This window comes from Sus scrofa, chromosome 14 (assembly GCF_000003025.6).
Source record: "Sus scrofa isolate TJ Tabasco breed Duroc chromosome 14, Sscrofa11.1, whole genome shotgun sequence".
Classification (NCBI taxonomy): Eukaryota; Metazoa; Chordata; class Mammalia; order Artiodactyla; family Suidae; genus Sus; species Sus scrofa.
The window spans coordinates 113,570,623-113,592,537 of NC_010456.5; the positions used below are offsets into that span (position 1 = coordinate 113,570,623).

Genomic DNA, 21,915 nt, shown 5'->3' on the forward strand with positions numbered 1-21,915 from the left:
CACCTGACCCCCTTGCTGTACAGTGGGAAAATAAAAAAAATAAAAAAAATAAAAAAAAACTTTCATTTTCATATTGCCTAAAAATTTACTGAATATTCAGGTATATAAAATCAAATATGTGGAGTTCCCGTCGTGGCGCAGTGGTTAACGAATCCGATAGGAACCACGAGGTTTCGGGTTCGATCCCTGCCCTTGCTCAGTGGGTTGATGATCCGGCGTTGCCATGAGTTGTGGTGTAGGTTGCAGACGCGGCTTGGATCCCGAGTTGCTGTGGCTCTGGCATAGGCCGGTGGCTACGGCTCCGATTCGACCCCTAGCCTGGGAACCTCCATATGCCGCAGGAGCAGCCCAAGAAATAGCAAAAAAAAAAAAAAACCAAAAAAAAAAAAAATCAAATATGTGATAATGTTGTGACCAAAATAAAACTATGGCCATTACAATCTTGAAAAAAGAAAAAAGCAATGTGGAGAAAAGTATGTATTATATTATTTACATAAGAAGACCTGTTTTCCTTTTTATTTTTTAATGGAAGGACAAACCATCATGTTTTTTAAATGGTTATCTAAGGGAGAAGGAGGGAACAGAATAAAAGGGACGGGAGGCCAGGCTTCTCTGAATATACTTTGTTTTTAGATTTATAACTTGGACCCATGTAAATTTTATGTAATTATAAAACAGAAACCATGAGTTCCCGTTGTGCTCAGTGGGTTACGAAACCAACTAGTATCCATGAGGATATGAATTTGATCCCTGGCCTCGTTCAGTGGGTTAAGGATCTGGCGTTGGCTGTGGCTGTGGTGTAGGCTGGCAGCTACTGCTCTGATTGGAACCCTGGCCTGGGAACTTCCATATACTGTGGGTGTGGCCCTTTTAGGAAAAAAACAAAACAAAACAAAACAAAATGGACATTTTTCTTGTGTTAGTTTTCTGTGCTATAAGAGATTATCACAAAATTAATGGTTTAAAACAACACATTTATTATTAGTTTCTTTGGGTCAGTGGTCTGGGCACATCTTTGCTGGGCCCTCTGCTTAGGGTCTCACAAGGCTGATATCAGAGGGGTTGCAGGCTCATTCTTACTCGGAGGCTCTACTGGGGAGGGATCACTTCCAAGTTCCCTCAGGTCCTTGGCAGAATTCCTTTCCTTGTGGCTATAGGATTGAAGGCAGCTTGCTTCCTTAAAGCCAGCAGTGCAGAGTCTCTGGGGGTGTGTGTGTGTACAGTGCTTTTTTTTTTTTTTTTTTTTTTTTTTTTAAGGGTTTTGACCCGATTCAGTCAAGTACACCAAAGATAACCTCCTTTTTAATTAACTCAGAATCATTTGATTGGGCCTCATACCCATCAGGATGGCAACTGAAAAAAAAAAAAATCAGGAGTTCCCATTCGTGGCACAGTGGTTAACGAATCCGACTAGGAACCGTGAGGTTTCAGGTTCGATCTCTGGCCTCGCTCAGTGGGTTAAGGATACAGCGTTTCTGTGAGCTGTGGTGTAGGTTGCAGACACGGCTCAGATCCCGTGTTGCTGTGGCTGTGGTGTAGGCCAGCAGCTACAGCTCCAATTGGACCCCTAGCCTGGGAACCTCCATATGCCGCAGGTGCAGCCCTAGAAAAGACAAATAAAATAAAATAAATAAAATAAAATAAAATAAAATAAAATCAGAAGACAATAAGTGTTGACAAGAATGTAGAGAAACGAAATTTTATGTATTGCTGGTAGGAATGTAAAATGCTGCAGCCACTGTGGAAAACAGTACAGCAGTTTCTCAAAGACTTATACATAGAATTACTGTATGATCGAGCAATTCCATTTCTGGATGTATAGCAAAAGAATTGAAAAGCAAGTTCTCAGAGTTCCCGTCGTGGCGCAGTGGTTAACGAATCCGATAGGAACCATGAGGTTGCGGGTCCGATCCCTGCCCTTGCTCAGTGGGTTAACGATCTGGCGTTGCCGTAAGCTGTGGTGTAGGTCGCAGACCCGGCTCGGATCCTGCGTTGCTGTGGCTCTGGTGTAGGCCGGTGGCTACAGCTCCGATTGGACCCCTAGCCTGGGAACCTCCATATGCCGCGGGAGTGGCCCAAGAAATGGCAAAAAGAAAAAAAAAAAAAGAAAGAAAGAAAAGCAAGGTCTCAAAGAGATGTTTGTATACCCATGGTCATAGCTACATTATTCACAATAGCCAAAGATGGAAGCAACCCAAGCACCTGTCAACAGTTGAATGAATAGACAAAATGGGATGAAAAATACAGTAGAAAATGATATTGTCTTAAGAGGGGAATTTGGACACATGCTACAATGTGGATGAACCTTGAGAATGTGTTAAGTGAAGTAAGCCCATCACAAAAAGACAAATATTGATTGTATGATTCCATTTATATGTGGTACCCGGAGTAGTTAAAGTCATAGAAATGGAAATTAGAATGGTGGTTCCAAGGGCTGGGGGGAGGGGAAAATGAGGAGTTGTTTAATAGCTTCAAAGTTTCAGTTTGCAAAAAAAAAAAAGAGTTCTGGAGATTGGTTGCACAACAACGTGGATGTAAAAGTAAAATAAATCAGGGAGTTCCTTTTGTGGCTCAGTGGGTTAAGAACCCGACTTAATAATAATATTGGCTCTCTGGGAGTTCTCATTGTTGCGCAGCGGAAACAATCTGACTGGGAACCATGAGGTTTCCGATCCCATCCCTGGCCTTACTCAGTAGGTTAAGGATCTGGCGTTGCTGTGAGCTGTGGTGTAGGTCCCAGATACGGCCCGTATCTGGCATTGCTGTGGTGTAGGCAGGCAGCTACAGCTCTGATTCAACCCCTAACCTGGGAATTTCCATATGCCAAAGGTGTGGCCCTAAAAAAAAGACAAAAATAAATAAATAATTTTTTAAAATAAAAAAAAGTAGAATAAATCAGGGAGTTCCCTTTGTGGCTCAGTGGGTTAAGAACCCGACTAGTCTCCATGAGGTTGCAGGTTCAATCCCTGGCCTCTCCCAGTGGGTTAAGGATCCCACGTTTCCACAAGCTTTGGCATAGATCACAGATGCAGCTCGAACCTGGCACTGCTGTGGCTGTGGTTGGCAGCTGCAGCTCCAATTTGACCCTTGGCCTGGGAATTTCCATATGCTGCAGATGTGGCCCCAAAAGGGAAAAAAAAGAAAAAGTTTAAAAAGAAATCAGGGCTTTTTGGAGAAGTGACTGATTCTAGATCCAGGATAGAAAATATATAAGATAAGCCTACAGCATCTTTTTATATTAGAAAACAAGCTACCAAAGATGGTAGAAGTCATATCATAGACTCAGGAGTCGATTGTAAAGACTTCTTCTGTGAAGTCAGAACGAGAAAGACAAATCCCATATGATATCACCTATATCTGGAATCTAACATACAGCACAAATGAACCTTTCCACAGAAAAGAAAATCATGGACTTGGAGAACAGACTCATGGTTGCCAAGGGGCAGGGGAAGGGAGTGGGATGGATAGGGAATTTGAGGTTAATAGATGCAAACCATTGCCTTTGGAATGGATAAGCAATGAGATCCTGCTGTCTAGCACTGGGACTATACCTAGTCACTTATGATGGAGCATGATAATGTGAGAAAAAAGAATGTATGCATGTATGTGTGACTGGGTCACCCTGCTGTACCATAGAAAATTGACAGAACACTGTAAACCAGCTATAATGGAAAAAACAAAAATCATTACAAATAAATAAGTAAAAGGTTGATTAAAAAAAAGACTGATACTGTCAAAGAGGCAACAACATAAGTATTAATAACAATTGCGGTGATTGAAACACAGCTGATGTCTTAAAATCCATGTGTTCATAGTAATGAAAAGCCCAATCACATAAAACTTAATAGATCATCTTTAGAAGATGACGATTTATTATTCTGAAGACTGGCAAATACAGGAAAGGAACCACACATTTAATCTGCCTTTCCTGTAAAACTTACCTCAAGTAACTTCAGAGAAGCGTTTTTGCTCTAGTGCTCAGGTTACCTCTCTGCCTTATGCTTTTCCTTCCTCCTATTTCAATATGGTTGGTGGCTGGCAAGAAGGATTGAAGTTTGTTGGTTTTGTTCGATTGATTCATCAGCTTCCCCTGCTGCCAGACTGAATCTAGTGACTCACACTGCAGCGGCTTCTTCCTGAGAGTACTGGGGTGAAACCCTGCGCTCCACCCCAGGCCTGCCATTGAATGGTGCCACTCTTGCTTACATTTGAGCTCATGGTCCCTATGAGCGTAGACTTGTTTTCTGTAATGAGGACAGCACTTGAGACTTTTGGTTTTGATCTACTTAACTTCTTCCTGGCTCCAAAAGGTTTCTATCTTCCTTTAGCTGGAAACGCAGGGCCAGGGTCGATCCAGGTTCTTCTCCTGAAAGGTGCCAGAGCCACATTCTGTCTTTACCATCCTCCCTCCTGAAGGAAAAACAAAGATGGGTATTTTGTCTGCATCTCCCTAGCCTGTACCTGCCAAGAACACAACTCTCTCCAGTCTGAAAGCAAACACAAAATGACAACAACACGAAAAGCTATATCCTAGAGTTAGTGGGCCGCTCCAGATTTCCAGACGTCTGCAAAGGGGCAGAATGCCCTTCGTCTTTGGAATTTAGGCAGAATGAGGGCTATGCTCAAGTTCTTTGGCTCAGAGATACAAACGCAGCTTTGTTCAGAGCAGAAGCGCATCAGCTCTGTCTACCTGAACAAATGAGAACAGCATGTATGTGTGGTCATCTGTGCCTGGGCCTGTCAGGTTGTTGGTCTATAGCTGTGCCTCTAGATTTTAAATTTTTCAGGGGCAGTGTCGACTCTCAGCTGCAAAGCCATTAGAATGCTAAAAATGCCAATAAGAAACAATGTACAGAAGTAGGACCAAGAGCAAAAATTGCAAGGGAGAGAAAGGGTGTTGCTTTTATGTAACTGATCAAGACGAAAAATAAACTGGAAGAGTTTGAAGTCTGTGGCAAGAGGAGCAACATCATCAGTCTGGTTAATTTAGGAGAAAGTGGGGCATTTGTTTAAGAAGTTAAAAGCTTAGATGGTGAAAGTGCCACTGGTGATGTGTCAAGAAGACACCCCCCCCCCAGCAAAAAAGAAAAAAGAAAAAAAAGAGTTCCCATTGTGGCGCAGCAGAAACAAATCCCATCGGGAACCATGAGGTGTCAGGTTTGATCCCTGGCCTCGCTCAGTGGGTTAAAGATCCAGCATTGTCGTGAGCTGTGGTGTAGGTCACAGATGCAGCTCAGATCTGTGGCGGTGGCGGAGGCCAGCAGCTGTAGCTGGGATTCGACCCCTAGCCTGGGAATTTCCATATGCTACAGGTGCAACCCTAATAAGGAAAAAAAAAAGTCAAAGTCCTCCTTGATCACGTGACCCAATTTCAGGCCCCTCCCTAAGGGGGGCCATGTATCTGTAGCCATCCGGACTTTTTTTTAGTATTCACCTTCTTCTAGATACCTAAAGAAAGGGTTTGGTTTTTCCTTTTTTGTTTTCTTAAGTGAAAGTGAACTGTTCTTCACAGTTGGATTTTTCAATGAACAGTATACCTTGGAGATCTATCCATGTCAATATATGGAGATTTACCTAATTCTTTTTTACCATTGCCTGTGATTTGGTGATATGGCAAGGCCATCATTTAATCCTTCTCCTAGTAATGCACATTTATGTCGTTTCTGTTTTCCTAGTTTCTCTCTTTTTTCTTTTTTAGGGCCCCACTTGCGGCATATGGAGGTTCCTAGGCTAGGAGTTGGATCAGAGCTGTAGCCGCTGGCCTACGCCAGAGCCATAGCAACACCAGATCCAAGCGACGTCTGCAACCTACACCACAGCTCACGGCAACACTGGATCCTTAGCCCACTAAGCGAGGCCAAGGATCGAACCTGCGTCCTCATAGGTACTCTTCAGGTTCATTTCTGCTGGGCCACGACAGGAACTCCCATTTTCCTAGTTTTCCTAGTTTCACACACAGCGCACAGATGCTGTAAGCTTCCTTGTTCGTTCCTCCTTGTGAACATGCTTTGCTCTAGGGTAGATGCTAAGAAGTAGCATCTTTGATTAAGTCAAAGGGATTGTATCTTTTTTATTAATAGATTCTGCCATGTGGCCTTCCAGAATGACTGCTAGTTTATATTTTTCTGGCAACTAAATGGATTTTCTTTGTGGATTTAACTAGTGCCTTCACAAAAAAGGTGGAAGGAGTAGAAGCATGTGCTTGATTTTAAAGCTTCGGAGCATCTCCTGGCATTTTGAGGGGTTGAAATGTATGTAGCGACTTGAAGGTTAAACATTTTTAGTTATTTTGGCTTTCAGAACAAAGGAGCTTGGAATCTGCCCTGCATGTAAGTAGCAGGTTCTCTCTGCCGGCTCCGGAGAGTGAGAACTCAGGTTTTGTGTAGTTATGGGCCTCTGGGCAGAAGACTGACCGGAGCCTAAACAGATGGAGCTGCTTTAAAAGAGAAACGGAAGCATCTGCCAGCTTAGGAGTCAAGGCCTATACTAGATGAATGAACAGGATTTGAATGGTGACAGTTGCAAGCCGTGGCCAGTAGGCCCGTGCAAGCTCTCTTTGCAGGCAAGGTCCTCAGCATCCCTGTCATGGCGGGCCCTGTGCTGCAGACACCACGCCAGTGTCTGGGATGTGCGTTTGGCTTCTGGGGCAGCACCCCTGCCTGCTAGGGAGCCAGTCCTGAGACTCGTTTTCGGGTGAGGCCTGCCTGCCTCCTGCCTCCCCTGTGGGAGCTTTGCTGAGTTTCTCTGCTTATAAAAGGTGTCTTCCTTCCCTGCACTGTTTGCCTTTGAGTTTGTGGCTTTTGGGGGAGGGGGCACAGGAAGGGGTGAGCTGGAGGTGGTTGAGAAAATACACAGGGAAACAATTTTGAGTCTCCTTGGACTGGCTGTCCAATCCTTGGCAATTCGTGGGATTCTGGGCAAAACCTAGAAGGAATATCCTTTCTGTTCCCCTTCAGTTTTGTGAGAACAGACACGTCTCCTCTTGCTCTTCTTGACTTAATCAAGCAGGAGACACTTCCCATGCCACTGTGCCTTGCAGCCACACTGAGCCGGAATCACATCAGACAAAACTAGTTGAGGGACTCTCTAACCACTCAGATTCACTCTTCAGTCATGAAGCTGCCTTCAGGACTTTGCAAAGGTGGGACAGGGCTTTCATTCTTGCTTCTACCCCTTGACCAGGTTGGAGAAGCTTGGGAATGGGCCACCGTGCAGGCCACCAACCCAGATACGAAGAACTTTGCCTGCGGGCCACGAAAACTCATTAACACACATACAGAGAATTTGTCTCTCTCCCTCCTCCACATGCTGTTTGTGTGTTGTTTTTTGGTTTGGTTTGGTTTTTCTTTCTTAAAGACAGACTCCTGTCTTGGCTTTCTTTGGAGGAGTTTGCTTTTTTTTTTTTTTTTTTTTTTTGTCTTTTTGTTGTTGTTGTTGCTATTTCTTGGGCCGCTCTCGCGGCATATGGAGGTTCCCAGGCTAGAGGTTGAATCGGAGCTGTAGCCACCGGCCTACACCAGAGCCACAGCAACGCGGGATCCGAGCCGCGTCTGCAACCTACACCACAGCTCACGGCAACGCCGGATTGTTAACCCACTGAGCAAGGGCAGGGACTGAACCCGCAACCTCATGGTTCCTAGTCGGATTGGTTAACCACTGCGCCACGACGGGAACTCCCAGGAGTTTGCTTTGAAATGCTGCAGTGGGGCCACCATGTAATCACGCTCCTGGGGTCTCCTTCGCTACAAGCATCTTGTCTGCTGTGCATGTGTGTGGAGAAGAGCAGGGGTGTCGGATTCTGTAGTCTTGTGCCAGCTTGAGTATCTCAGTCTTTTTTTTTCCTGCCTTTTCTAGGGTGGCTCCCAGGCTAGGGGGTCTAATTGGAGCTGTAGCCGCCGGCCTACACCAGAGCCACAGCAATGTGAGATCCGTGCCACATCTGCGACCTACACCACAGCTCACGGCAACACCACATCCTTAACCCACTGAACAAGGCCAGGGATCGAACCGCAACCTCATGGTTCCTAGTCAGATTCATTAACCTCTGAGCCATTACGGGAACTCCTCGAGTATCTCAGTCTTATCCTCTCCTTAGAGCACCGAGGGCTCAAGGAGAATTCCTCAAACATTTATTTTTTGCTTCTATGTGATGTACACATGTGCTGCTCTCAGCTGCCTTCCAGAGTTCCTAGGGTGGCTGCACGTGCCTCCCCTCGGCTGCAAGGCTCTGAAGGGAACTCTTAGCTTTGGCTTGGGGCGGGGAGTCAGGAGCATGGACAGGGAAGTGTTCATTCGTGGCTTTATTTAGATCCTGGAGGAAGGAGAGTTACAGTCACCAGGAGCAGGTAAGAACTCATCTCTCCCAGTGAGAAGGTTTGTGCCCTTCCTGTGTGTGTGCTGTTGGGTAGAGGTAGAGGAGGCCCTGAGGAGGCTCTGGGTCTAAGGGTGCTAAGACAATGAGGGCAGTGCCCTCTGTGTGATGCCTGGAGTATGAGAAAATCTCCAGAAATGTAATCTGTGAGAGTGACATCAGGCTATCCTACACCCTATGATCTCCTAAAATTTGGTAGGCTCTTCATTTCTAGAAACAGACCACAAAACAAATAGGTGAGGCACACACAGCCCCCCCTCCCACCCCAGAGCTTGGCTTAGGGCAAGGAGAGAGCAACTGGGCTTAGAAATTAGGACAGGATTATGCGAGGATCCAGTGGGGGCAGCGGGCAGGCTAAGTGGCCCCAATTAGGAGCATCTGGTCTGAGCAGAGGCCAACGGGACTGACTCTAAACTTAACCTCCTTGACCACCTCAGCCAGGCCTGGTTCCCTCGGCAAAGCTTCCGGGTTGTCTCCTCCTCTTGCTGAGCTGTCATGAGGCTGCCTGGGCCTGTGCAGACTTGTGTTCCTGCCCCTGTAAGTATATTTGGGTTTGTGGGCCTTCAGTTGACTTTAAAAGGGTCTCTCTTCCAATCTCGGAGGAAGCCTTCTTTGGGCCCAGGTCCAGCAGCCCACAGTCAGCCTTCTCAGAAAGGAGAGGGGGTGAGGCCATTGCCAGAATCTTCCCATCCAGGCTGTTGGTTTCATCCTGGGACTTTGTGGAGACAGGACGGGTTACTCGACCCTTCCCTGTCTGTCACAACAGTCTGTGTTGCTGGGGGCGTATCTGGAACATCTGTCATGTCAGAGGAGAACTGCTTAGCCCTCCTAGGAACCAGTTCTGTGTCTTCATATAGGACACTTGTGCCTTTGTTGTCACAGTGATTTGTGGGCACCAAGAAGGTGAAGAGGTTGGAGACTGCTTCTTGAGAGATGGTAATGGCTACTCCATTGTTCAGAAGTTTGACCTTAGAGTTGACAGGCTGCAGTCTCCCAGCCTGCTTTGGGCTGCCGCCCATCTTCCTGCACTCCCTAAAACACCTCTTACAGACCAGCCGCCACCCATTTGCCACCTGCCACAATTCAGCTGGATTTCCTGCTCTTGGTCTCTATCTCTGGAACGCATGTAACCCTCTTCAGAGCATGGGGCCCTGAGCTTCAGCCATGAGAAACCCACTCTTTGGGGCTCCGGGAGACATTAACGTGTTCTCCTCAGACCAAGCACATGGATTCTGACTGCGTGGAATTGGACATGGGGGTGGGCATTGCTTTCTGAGCTGTTGTGTCAAACACCACTGGGCCTATACTTCTGCACAGAATGGAGACAGTCATCCCCCAGCGTTGGGATGAATTAAGAACTCCTAAAGAATACATTTGTTTCTCAGTGCTTCAAAGCCAGCACTAGTTATTTTGCAAACAATAGTTGTTTTCTTCTGCAACCCATTTCCCTAGATTTCACTAACCTCTTATATGTGGCCCAGTCCAACTTCAAACCACCATGACTAAAGTTGGATGTTTGGGAGGTGGCGTAGGGTGACAGGCAAGTGAGGGGTCAGTTAGAAGCTGCACAGCCCTACCACTCCTCAGCTTTTAAGGGTTCTTGCAGGGAGTTGTTTGCTGATGGGGAAAGAGATACTGAGGAATGAAACCTTTCTTTCAGCCAAGCAAGGGACAGAACGGAACCTAGCAGTTGTGGGACTCTTGGCCACCCTGGAATGGTATTTCCCCTCCAGTGGCTTTGTCAAACAGGCTACAGCCAGGGATGGTTTCTCCTGGTAGGCGGAGGCAGAGCGCAGAAGAAGAGGGAAGGGAATGGGAAGTGAGCCTCTGGCTTCACCTGGAATGCCCGCCTCCAGACCCTTGGCGGCCCCTCCCTCTGCGGTTTGGGTGGAGTCCCAGGGATTTGCATCCTAATGTCTTGGTAAGGACGCTTCGGGGAACCCAAGAGGAAGGGAGAAGTCCAGCTCCCCTAACCACTGGACTGAACAGCTGGGCCTCCAGCTGAGGCAGTATTAGCATTTGAAAACCCCTCTGAAGGGGCTGAGGGCTTCCCTGGGGTGGGCGTGGGGCCTGAGGGCTGAGACCCGCAGTGGCTCCGCACAGAATGGGGCCGAGCATCCAGGGCATAAAGACCAGGCTGGACTCAAGAATGAGCCCATTGTGGCTTTGTCTCAGCCTTGAAAACTGTGACCAGGGCTCTTTCATTGTTAAGAAAGACCATTTCTTGGCCATGGCAGAGCTAGTAAGTCTAGTTCCCCCACCAGGCAGGGCTGGGAGGTGGTTAGCAGTGTGCTTTCTGAACCTTTCTGTGGGTAGTTAACGCTGTCTTCTCCCCCTCCTGACTTTAACACTCTCCTATGCCAGGGTGTTGGTCCTGGAACAGCCTCTGGGGTGTGTCTCCACGCTGCCTCAGTTAAGCCCTACCCAAATTATTATTATTTTTCATTTTTGCCCCACCCCCCACCCCCGCGGCATGTGGAGTTCCCGGGCCAGGGATCAGATGCGAGCCGTAGTCGTCACCCAAGCCACAGCTGCGGCCACGCTGGATCCCCAACCCACCGCCGGCGATCGAACCCGCGTCCCAGCTCTCCCAGGACACCGCCGATTCCGTTGCTCCACAACGGGAACTCCTGTACAAAGGAACTTTTCGTCATTCATGTTTCATTTAAACAGTGTGGGTTGGCACAACATTTACTTTTAAATCAGTGTTAAAATTCTGGTTAATAAAGGTCATGACTCCAAACCTTTACTAGTCTCTTCCCTGTTTCCAGCCTAAGTCTCTGCCAGGTTTGGGTATATTTCTATAGATCAGACATAGAGGCGGGCGCTGAAGGGAACCGGCCCAGCTCTTTCTTAAACCAGGAACGATGGTGCCACCTACTGGCAGTTGCTGTAAGCTACAGGCTTTGTGGCCGGTCGGGTTTTCTGGTAGGGGGACTAGGACCTGAGTGAGTATCTGTATTCAGGTACAGGAGTAATTGCCTGCCAGCGGAGAGCACTCTAGGTACGCTGCTTCCTGCTTACAGATGCGGAAACAGGCTTATAGATTGTGATTGGGTCACAGCTAGTAAGAGGCAGAGGCAAATAGGAATAGGGCCTTCCCAACTGCAAGTGAACCAGTCTGCCAAAGTTGGCCAAAACCAGCAAGAGACTTTAGGTGGTAACTGGAGGAGGCATTCAATAATGTGAATAGTCAGGACTCTCTTCACTTGTCAGTTCTCATTCAATCCTGCTGATTTTGTCAGTTTGATGTGACTCTCTAAACCTCTAACAGTTCTAACCCTTGTTTGTGTCTGTTTTAACAATGTTGGATAGGCAACAGTATCATTTATAAATTAATAACACTTTGTTTTCATTGAATTATTTTTAAGTTACCAAATTATCTTCTACTTTATGGTAATCAACATTGATTTGCTCTTTATTTTCCTTATTTAGCACAGCGATACGAAATTTCTTTTAAAGTAAATGTGTCTAGGTTTTTAAAAAGTGAGCCAATTTAATGGGGGAAAATGCAGGTGTACACAGATATGTCAAAAATCCAAACAAGTGTTGTGGATGATTCAGCAGTTTGGGAGATGTTGGCAGTCTGCTCATCTCCACTGGCTGGCTCCACGACACCTTGGGTGATCTTGAGGATCCTTTTCTCATTTGCAGAAGATGGAAATGCTGGAGTAGGTGATCACTTAGGTCATGTGGACCATAAAATGCTGTCATGTCTGGGCATGATGAGTCAGGTTTCTCCTGGGCCAGGCTGCTTAGCTGAGGAGGTGGTAACAAGTAATCCAGGGCCTTGGCCTTGCTTCTCCCACTTTGCCTCTCCCACAAGATCCTTCTCCTTTGCCTACTGCAGTCTTTCTTCTTTTTATTTGTTTATTTTCAGGGCTGCACCAGCAGCACATGGAGGTTCCCAGTCTAGGGGTCAAATGAGAGCTGTAGCCATTGGCCCATTCCATAGCCTTAGCAACGTAGGATCCGAGCCACACCTTCGACCTGCACCATAGCTCATGGCAACACTGGATCCTTAACCCACCGAGTGAGGCCAGGGATCGAACCTGCAATCCTCATGGATACCAGTCAGATTCGATTTCCACTGCGCCATGACGGGAACTCCTCTTGCTTCTTTTTAAAACTCGTTTTGGGAGTTTCTGTTGTGGCTCAGTGGTAACAAACCTAACTAGTGTCCATGAGAATGTGGGTTTGATCCCTGGCCTAGCTTGGTGGCTTAAGAATCCGGCATTGCTGTGAGCTATGGTGTAGGTTGCAGGTGCGGCTCAGATCTAGCATTGCTGTGGCTATCACGTAGGCTAGCAGATGCAGCTCTGATTTGACTCCTAGCCTGGGACCTTCCATATGCCTCAGGTGTGGCCATAAAAAACAAAAATAAATAAGTGAAATAAAATTTAAAAAATAAAAATCATCTTAGAGTTTCTGCCATGGTGCAGTTGGTTAAGAACCTGACTGCAGTGGCTCCAGTCACTGCAGAAGTGTGGTTTTGATCCCTGGCCCAGCATAGTGGGTTAAAGGATCCAGGGTTATGACAGCTGCAGCATGGGATTCAGTCCCTGGCCTCGGAACTTCCATATGCTGCAGTTGTAGCTATTAAAAAAAAATTGTTTTTAAATCATCTTTACTGAGTTAGAGTTCATATACCATATAGTTCACAGTTGTGAAACCATCACCCCAAAAGCAACTCCGCAGAAGTCATTTCTCATTCCCCCTTAAGCAACCCAAACTATACAACCACTAATCTGTCTCCATAGATTAGCCGACTCAGGACATTCTGTATAAATGGAATCACACATGGCCTTTTATGAATGGCTTCTCTCACCTGGCGTAATGTTTTTAAGGTTCATGTTGTGGCATGTATCAAAACTTCAGCCTGTTTTATTGCCAAATAATATTCCATTGTATAGAATATTTATTCATTCATTAGTTGTTTTAATTCATTCATTAGTTGATAGACATTTGGGTTGTTTCCACTTTTGGGCTATTATGAATAATGCTCTTATGAACATTCACATACAAGTCTTTGCGTGGACATGTCTCCATTGCTCTTGGCTATATACATATGAGCGGAATTGCTGAGTCATATGGTAACGCCATGTCTAATATTTCATGGAGTCACCAAACTGTTTTCCAAAGCAGTTCCACTCTTTTACATCCCTACCAATGATGCACAAGTGTTCCAGTTTTTCTACATTCTCATTCTCACCAGTACTTGTTATTTTCTGACTTTTTTTTTTTTTTTTTTTTTTTTTGTCTTTTTGTCTTTTTGCTATTTCTTGGGCCGCTCCCGCGGCATATGGAGGTACCCAGGCTGGGGGTTGAATCGGAGCTGTAGCTGCCAGCCTACGCCAGAGCCACAGCAACTCGGGACCCAAGCTGAGTCTGCAACCTACATCACAGCTCATGGCAACGCCAGATCGTTAACCCACTGAGCAAAGGCAGGGATCGAACCCGAAACCTCATGGTTCCTAGTCGGATTCCTTAACCACTGCGCCACGACGGGAACTCCTATTTTTATTTTTATAATAGCCATCCTAATGGACTAAAGTGGTTATTTTGGTTTTTGAAATTATTTTTATTTTTTTCTTTTTATGGCCACAGTCTCAGCTTATGGAAATTCTTGGCCTAGAGGTCAAATCGGACCTACAGCTGTAGGCCTACACCACAGTCTCGGCAACACAGGATCCAAGCTGCATCTGCAACCTACACTACAGCTTGCAGCAACACAGGATCCTTAACCCACTGAGTGAGGCCAGGGATCAAACCCACATCCTCACAGACACTATGTTGGGTTCTTAACCCACTGAGCCACAGTGGGAACTCCCTCTTTTGTTACATTTATTCCCAAGTATTGTATTCTTTTTGATTCTATTGCAAATGGAATTTTCTTTTTCTTTTCTTTTCTTTTTTTTTTTTCCGCCTTTTCTAGGGTCACTTTCACGGCATATTGAGATTCCCAGGCTAGGGGTCTAATCGAGCCATAGCCACCAGCCTACGCCAGAGCCACAGCAACTCAGGATCCGAGCCGCGTCTGCAACCTACACCACAGCTCACAGCCACGCCGGATCCTTAACCCACTGAGCAAGGGCAGGGATCGAACCCTCAACCTCATGGTTCCTAGTCGGATTCGTTAACCACTGCGCCACGACGGGAACTCCTGGAATTTTCTTAATTTCATTTTCAGAATGTTTATTGCTAGTGTAGAAATAAAAGTGATATTTGTATATTGTTCTTATGGTCTGAAATCTTGCTAAGCTTGTTTTCTCTGATAGCTTTTTAGTAGATTCCTTAGAGTTTTCAATGTATAATATCATGTCATCTGTAAATAGAGTTTTATTTCCTTTTTCGTCTATTCAGATCTTTATTTTATTTTCTTGCTTTATTGCCTTAATTAAGCCTCTAATGCCATGTCGAATAGAAGTGGTAAGAGCCAGCATCTCTGTCTTTTCCTGATTTCAGAGGGCAATAACGTAGTCTTTCATCATCAAGTATGATATTAGCTGTTGGTTTTTTGTAGATACCCTTTAACAGGTTGAGGAAGTGCCCATCTATTCCTGGTTTGAGTGTTTTTGTCATTTAAAAAAAGTATTGGGTTTTGCTAAATGCTTTTTCTGTGTTTATTGAGATGATCATGTGATTAAAAAAAAATCCTGAATCTATTGATATAGTATATTACATTGAGTTTCTTAGGTTAAACCAACCTTGTGCTTCTGAGATAAATCTCACTTGGTCATTGTGTGCAATCCTTTTTTATATGTTGCTGTATTCAGTTTGTTGGTATTTTATTGAGGATTTTTATGTCTATGCATAAGGGATATTGGTCCATAGCTTTCTTTTCTTGTAATACCTTTGCTGGATTTTGGTATCAGGGCTTCATAGAATGAATTCAGAAGTATTGCCTCTTCTTCTCTTTCTTGGAAAAATTTGTGAAGAATTGGTATTAATTCTTCCCTGAATGTCTGGTAGAATTTACAGTGAAGCCCTTGGGCCTAGATTGATTGATTGATTGATTGATTGATTTTTAGGGCCCCACCTGAAGCATATGGAGCCTAGGAATGCTGAGGGTTGAATCGGAGCTGTAGCCGCTGGCCACAGCCACAGCAACATTAGATCTGAGCCGCATCTGAGGCCTACACCACAGCTCACGGCAGCGCTGGATCCTTAACCCACTGAGTGAGGCCAGGGATCGAACCTGCGTCCTCATGGATGCTAGTCAGATTCGTTTTCTGCTGAGCCACGACAGGAACTCCATTTGGACTAGATTTTTTATTGTGGGGGAAGCTTTTAATTACCAATTCAGCCTTTTTTCTTGTTGTGTTGTTTCTTACTTGCAGCTCATATATGCTGTCTATAGACACACATTTCTGTAAAAGGAGATGGAGTTCCCTCGTGGTCTAGCAGGTTAAGGATCCAGAGTTATCACTGCCGTAGCTCAGGTTGTTGCTGTGGTGTAGGTTTGATCCTTGGCCCGAGAACTTCCAAAGGACATGGGTGCAGTGCACACACCACCCCCCCACCAAAAAAAAGGAGAGAAAATCTGGGAGGAGTGAGCCAAGCAGGAATTGGGAAATTTAGGGGCTTATAGTTAGCTCTGCCTGGAGCTGTAATATCTTACTTTAAATATTGATAAAAAAATGAAGACACCTCAACTGTTGAAATTCCCAGATCATAAGTAATAAACCACAATGAACTACTCTACAGCTATATGAAGAATGAAGCAGCTTTGGTGTACAAAGCTATAGTAACCAAAACAGTATGATATTGGCATAAAAACAGACATGTAGGTCGTGGAACAGAGTAAAGAACCCAAGAATAAGCCCTCTCATATGTGGGAAATTAGTTTCTGACAAAGGAGCCAAGAATATACCTAATATATTACATATCTTGGAGATTATTTCATATCAACACATAGAAAGCTACCTCCTTCCTCCCCCTAGTTTTATTGAGAAATAATTGACATATAATTTTAAGTGAAATGTGTAAAATGATGTGAAAGGAAAAAAAAATGGAGAGGATCTATAGATGCTCATAGGCTGGTAAATGCAGAGACCTCTGTAAGGACTCTCAAGACGAGAGCCAGGGGTGTGGGAGAGTTCATAGCATCTGGGTGTTTTTTCCTTGGGGCTGTGCTACCTAAACATCCTTCTTTAAAGCAGTGGTCCTGGAGTTCCCGTCGTGGTGGAGCAGAAATGAATCTGACTAGGAATCATGAGGTTGCGGGTTCGATTCCTGGCCTCGCTCAGTAGGTTAAGGATCGGGCAATGCCGTGAGCTGTGGTGTTGGTCGTAGACGTGGCTCGGATCCCGCATTGCTGTGGCTCTGGTATAGGCCAGCAGCTTCAGCTCCGATTAGACCCCTAGCCTGGGAACTTCCATGTGCTGTGGGAGCAGCCCTAGAAAGGGCAAAAAGACCAAAAAAAAAAAAAAAAAAAGCAGTGGGCCTGTGTGAAGGGCGGTGGTGACACTGGAGGTGGCCATGCTTGCACGTTTCTCTTGGGCAGCCTGGGCTCAATGCCTGCGTCTTCATGGAAACAGCCGCCCCTTCAGGCTGTACGTCTCTGCCAAGGTGTGTGAGGCATGATCAGACATCCATCTGCTGAGAAACTAGTCTGTCGACCTGTGGGAAACTGGTGACAGATCTCAAAGGCCCTCCAAGGTTAGGAGTTCCTATTGGAACGCTGTGTCAGCTGCACAGAAATACTGTTATGTTTTTCCAAGGTGAAGGGCTTTGACTGCCCTCAGCCTCCTTGTGGACTTTTGGCCCGGGGAGGGGGGGGGCCTGCAGTAAAGCACTTTCTTCTTTATTGGCAGACCTGATCATGGCTGCCCCCCCCTCCCCCGGCCCCCACGCCTCCAGAGAAGTGAAGGTGCTGGGGAAGCGAAGATGCCAGAAATCTTTGGACTTGCTAGGCCGAGCGAGCAGCCACACTGGCAGCCTGTCGTTTTCCACTGAAGGCTGGCAGAATTGGCGAGCAGGAACGTGTTTGGTTTTGGGGAAACAGCCAGACTCTGCTCTCATCAACCGAGTGAGGCTTCCCCTCCTTCACAGGGGCCACCTTGGAAGGCTGGGGAGCCTCCCAGCCCGGCCTTCTCAGACCCCCGGTCGGGCTCCGGTGCCTCAGACACTGAGGTCCCCACGTCTCTCCACAGAGAACACCTTCTGCAGCGGGGACCACGTGTCTTGGCACAGCCCTTTGGATAACAGTGAGTCAAGAATTCAGCACATGCTGCTGACAGAGGACCCGCAGATGCAGCCCGTGCAGACCCCTTTTGGGGTGGTGACCTTCCTCCAGGTGAGGCACACGTCGGACCTGGGCTGGAGCCTTCCCTGCGGGAAAAGTCCTGGTGGGACAGGAAGGTGTGCGTGGGGGGTGAGGGATTTCCTCTGGTCTTCTCCCGTTTTCTAGTCCCTCTGATGGTTTGTCTCAGACGGTCTGATTTAACCTGCTGAGATGGGGTAAGGAGGCAGGGGGAGGGGACATTTGGGTGGGAGAGGGTGGCTGTAGCTGAGAGGGGGAACAGGGAGCATGTTTCTGTGAACTCCTGAGATCTAGCTACAGACCCAGGGCCTTGCGGCAGGAAGGCAGCTTTGGGCTGGACCTGCTCTTACCCAGAAGGGACACGTGTCTCCCCCAGCTGCAGCCGGGCTGGCCCGTAATCACGGTGGGACCTGAGTGATGGTTCCGTTGTTTCCTTTGAGATTGACTCAGAAGCTCAGCCCCTGATAAGGAAGGGAGCTTCTCTGCAAGCTGCCTGGGCCCTTCGTTCCGAGCTTGAAGCATCTCAGAATCTCCCCTGCTTCCCATCCTCATGATCCTAGCCTGACCAGGAGCCTCTCCTTGGACCTCCCCTGCTGCCAGAGGCACAGGCTGGGGACCCATCTTCTGTTGGCAGGGCCCTGATTTCCCTTCTGCAGTCTAGGGCGAGGCTTTATGTCACCCAGACACCTGAGCCATCACAGCAGGGCAAGGGTCAGACCTCGGTGCCTCAGCTGCAGCCCCATCCATCCTAGGCAGGCCAGCTGTTCCCTCCTAAAGGAACCATCCCATTTTGGACACATCAGCCCCTGAGCACACCCAACCTGGGGTGACACTGAGAGAGCCTGGGTGGCGGACTGAGACGGGCAGGAGGAATGACCATTGACACACAATAGCGTCTTTGTCCCTGGGTCTCAGATCGTTGGCGTCTGCACCGAGGAGCTCCACGCAGCCCAGCAGTGGAACGGGCAGGGCATCCTGGAGCTGCTGAGGACGGTCCCCGTGTGAGTGCACCCCTGCGCCGTGAGGTGGGGCCTGGCTCCTGGGCCTGGGGTTGGGAGCCCCTCCTTCCCCCAGCAACGTGTGGGTGCCCCCTTACATTGCTGCGCGGGCTCTGGGTTTTCACACTGGGCAGGGCTTCCCCATCACTCTCCCTGACTGTCCCCCGCGTTCGGGGCCGGGGGCAGCAAACAGGGAAGGCTGTAGAGCCAGCCCATCAGCCCCCGTTACCATCCTATCCCCTTTCCTTGTCCACAGCGCTGGCGGCCCCTGGCTGATAACTGACATGCGGAGGGGAGAGACCATATTTGAGATCGATCCACACCTGCAAGTATGTCTTGAGTGAGGAAAACCTTTCTAGCACACACTGTGCCTAGGCCTCTTCCAAATAGCCCTGGCTTTCATCCTGGGAAAACGGAGGAGCTTTATTTGTGAGTGAGTAGAAATGTGGCATGATTGGGAACTTCTCTCCTGAATTCTGCAGAGTACATAAAGGAGCAGGGAGACTTGTCTCAGACACATGCATTTTTGCATTTAAAAGGGATTGATTTTATTGTATGCAAAGTATACATTAATAATTGTGACTTTAAAAAAATTAGATCGGAGTTCCCATTGTGGCTCAGCAGTTATCGAACCCGACTAGCATCCGTGAGGAAACGAGTTTGATCCCTGGCCTCCTTCAGTGGGTTAAGGATCCAAGGTTGCTGTGGCTGTGGTGTAGGCCAGAGGCTGCAGTTCTGATTTGACCCCTAGCCTTGGAAACTCCATATGCCATGAGTGTGGCCCCTAAAAGACAAAAAGACAGAAAAAGAAAAAAATTACCAGCAACAGAAAAAAAAAAAATCAGTATAATGGATAATGCTTGCTTAGTACCCATTCGCCAACAGTCCCCTTCTTAGAAGAACACACATTTTCTTTCAGGGAGTCACCCCCCACCACCCCTTCCTTGTAACAGTAGAGCCGGTGATGTTGACCCCACAGCCCGCCTGCAGCGGGGAGCACTGATTGGTCTAATGATCCCAACCCCCTTTTAGATACATTTTTCTTTTGTTCTTTCTTTCTTTTTTTTTTTGCTTTTTAGGGCCCACCTGCATCACATGGAGGTTCTTAGGCTAGCGGTCAAATCAGAGCTATAGCTGCCGCCCTACGCCACAGGAACAACTAAGCATGATCCGAGCCTCATCTGCGACCTATACCACAGCTCACGGCAACGCTGGATCCTTAACCCACTAATGGGGTCAGGGCTTGAACCAGCATCTTCATATGCTAGTCAGGTTCGTTCCCATTACCACTGAGCCATGACGGGAACTCCTAGATACATTTTTCATCTCGAGTGGTCAGACACAGAGCTCCTCCCCTGGGAAGCTAGCGTTCCTTAATGTGTAAAAGGAAGTCTTTATACACACAGGCCTGCCGTTGTCCACTCGCCGTAGCCCACCTGTACAGTGTCAGGATCATCTTTGGGTTTTTTAGAAAAAGCCCTCTTTTTGCATGCAGGTGAATTTTGAAAGCCACGTGGTGCATAACTTCCTTTCTTATGGGCTGCTCATGAAGCAGGAACCACAGGCAGCTCTTAATGACTCTGGCCTGTGCCTGCCTCCTCCTCCTCTGCCCCGCCCATCGCAGGTCATTGCCCTCTCTGAACCTTTTATGCCTCTGTAAAAACCTGGTAGGCCACAGGCAGCTGCCAGGAGTTATGTGTCCTTTAGGAAGGGCAGGAGGTATCGGGGAGAGGTAGCAAGTGGACATGTAGCCAGCAGTGCCCGGGCTCGTTACTCCTGTGAGCTCTTGGGCGAAGCTCTGCTCATTCACAGATGATGCTCTCTATTTTCCCAGTGCCACGAACACTGAGACATTACCATTTCTGCCAGGATCCTCTGTTATCCCTCCTGTAAACTTGGTTTCCTTGTCATTTCTGCTTATGCAAGAACCAGAAGCCACGAAGGCTGTTTCCCTCAACCCCTGTTCTTCAGCTACCCTGGGATCCAGCACGGGGCACTGTGGGCTGTTGTTTGGCCCCTGTCCTGAGTGCCAGGTGTTAAGGGAGAGCCTGACCCTCTGAGCTAGTAGGGTGATCAGCCCGTTCTTTCTTGCAAGCTGAGAGCAGCTCTCTTCTCTAGTCTTCAGGTGCCCTCAAGACAGGCCAGCAGGACCCAGGACACCTAGTGGTCTTCAAAAGCAAACAGGGGCACCTTGGCGAGACAGTCCAGCTTCCTTCCCTGGTGGCTCCGTGTCCCCAGTGGGAACTCCTTTGTGCTTGCTTTGTCTCTGGGGCCTGCTTGCAGGCGGTTCATTTTAGGGCTGCTCCTGGTCCTTTGCTCCAGGCTCTCCCACTAGCCAGCCCTGTGTGTAAACAAGCCCCTGAACTCCTCTGTGTCTGCACCCCTCCTCCTCTATTTCTAGAATAAGTGGGCTGAGCTCTGTTGTGCCATGAGCGTCCTCTGCTCCTTGCTTAGGTGAGGGGTGTCGGGGTGGTCAGTGGAGAGGGGAAATCACCCTGGGCAAAGCAGGCCCACACGCCCCTGCCTAGAGCGCAGAGAGCCACTCCCTGTCATCAGCCTCCCCTGCCCTTGCTCACGTCCCCGCTTTCCCCAGGCTGATGGCACTGGAGAGGAGGAGAGTGTGATTGATGAGACGGAGGCATCGGGCCAGGGCCACCTGCTGACTGGTCTCGAGAAAGAAGGACCCTGTGTAAGCTTGTGCTTCCCTCGTCAGGCTCCCCAGCTGAGCTCAGGCCAGTTTGGAGCCTGTGGAGCCATGGGGAAGGTCTCCAGACAGGGAGGTGCAGACTCTCACTGAGATACTGACTCAGGAGCTTTGTTTGGCCCACATGACTGTTTATGAACAAGGTTGGGGGAGCCTCCCAGATGAACTTTAATCCGAAGCCCAGCATCACAGCTGTTTGACCAGAAATCCCAGGGTGTTTTTGTTCAACTCTTTCTTGAGGCCACTTGGAGAGAGTTTGGACTCAGCAGAGCCCAGGACTGTGCCAAGGCAGGGCCTCTGGTGGGGTTTGCAGATGTCCCTGTCCTCCAGGCCCCCATTTCAGTCCAAGAAATGGAACAGAATCTCCACCCAGAATCCTTGGCCAAATAAGTTAGCCATGTGGGTGAGGGAAGCACGCCCATCCGCTCCCCCGTGCTCTTCACTGCGTGACCACGCCCTCTGCTGTTAGGAGAGGAAACTGCAGGTGAGGAGTTGCAGAAATGCAGCTGAGCGCAGGCCTCTCCCGGCTTCCACCCTGGCCTCTGTTGCAGATGATCAGTGAGGAGAAGGACTGTGC

At 47.8% G+C, this 21,915-nt stretch overlaps 1 protein-coding gene across 1 annotated transcript in view; it reads left to right on the top strand.

Moving 5' to 3' along the window:
- Positions 1-21,915, top strand: part of SUFU (SUFU negative regulator of hedgehog signaling) — a 128,064-nt gene that overhangs the window by 70,622 nt on the left and 35,527 nt on the right. Inside the window, 3 exon segments of the mRNA XM_021072750.1 lie at positions 17,527-17,669; positions 18,552-18,637; positions 18,891-18,963. Of these exon segments, the coding sequence (XP_020928409.1) occupies positions 17,527-17,669; positions 18,552-18,637; positions 18,891-18,963 (302 nt within the window).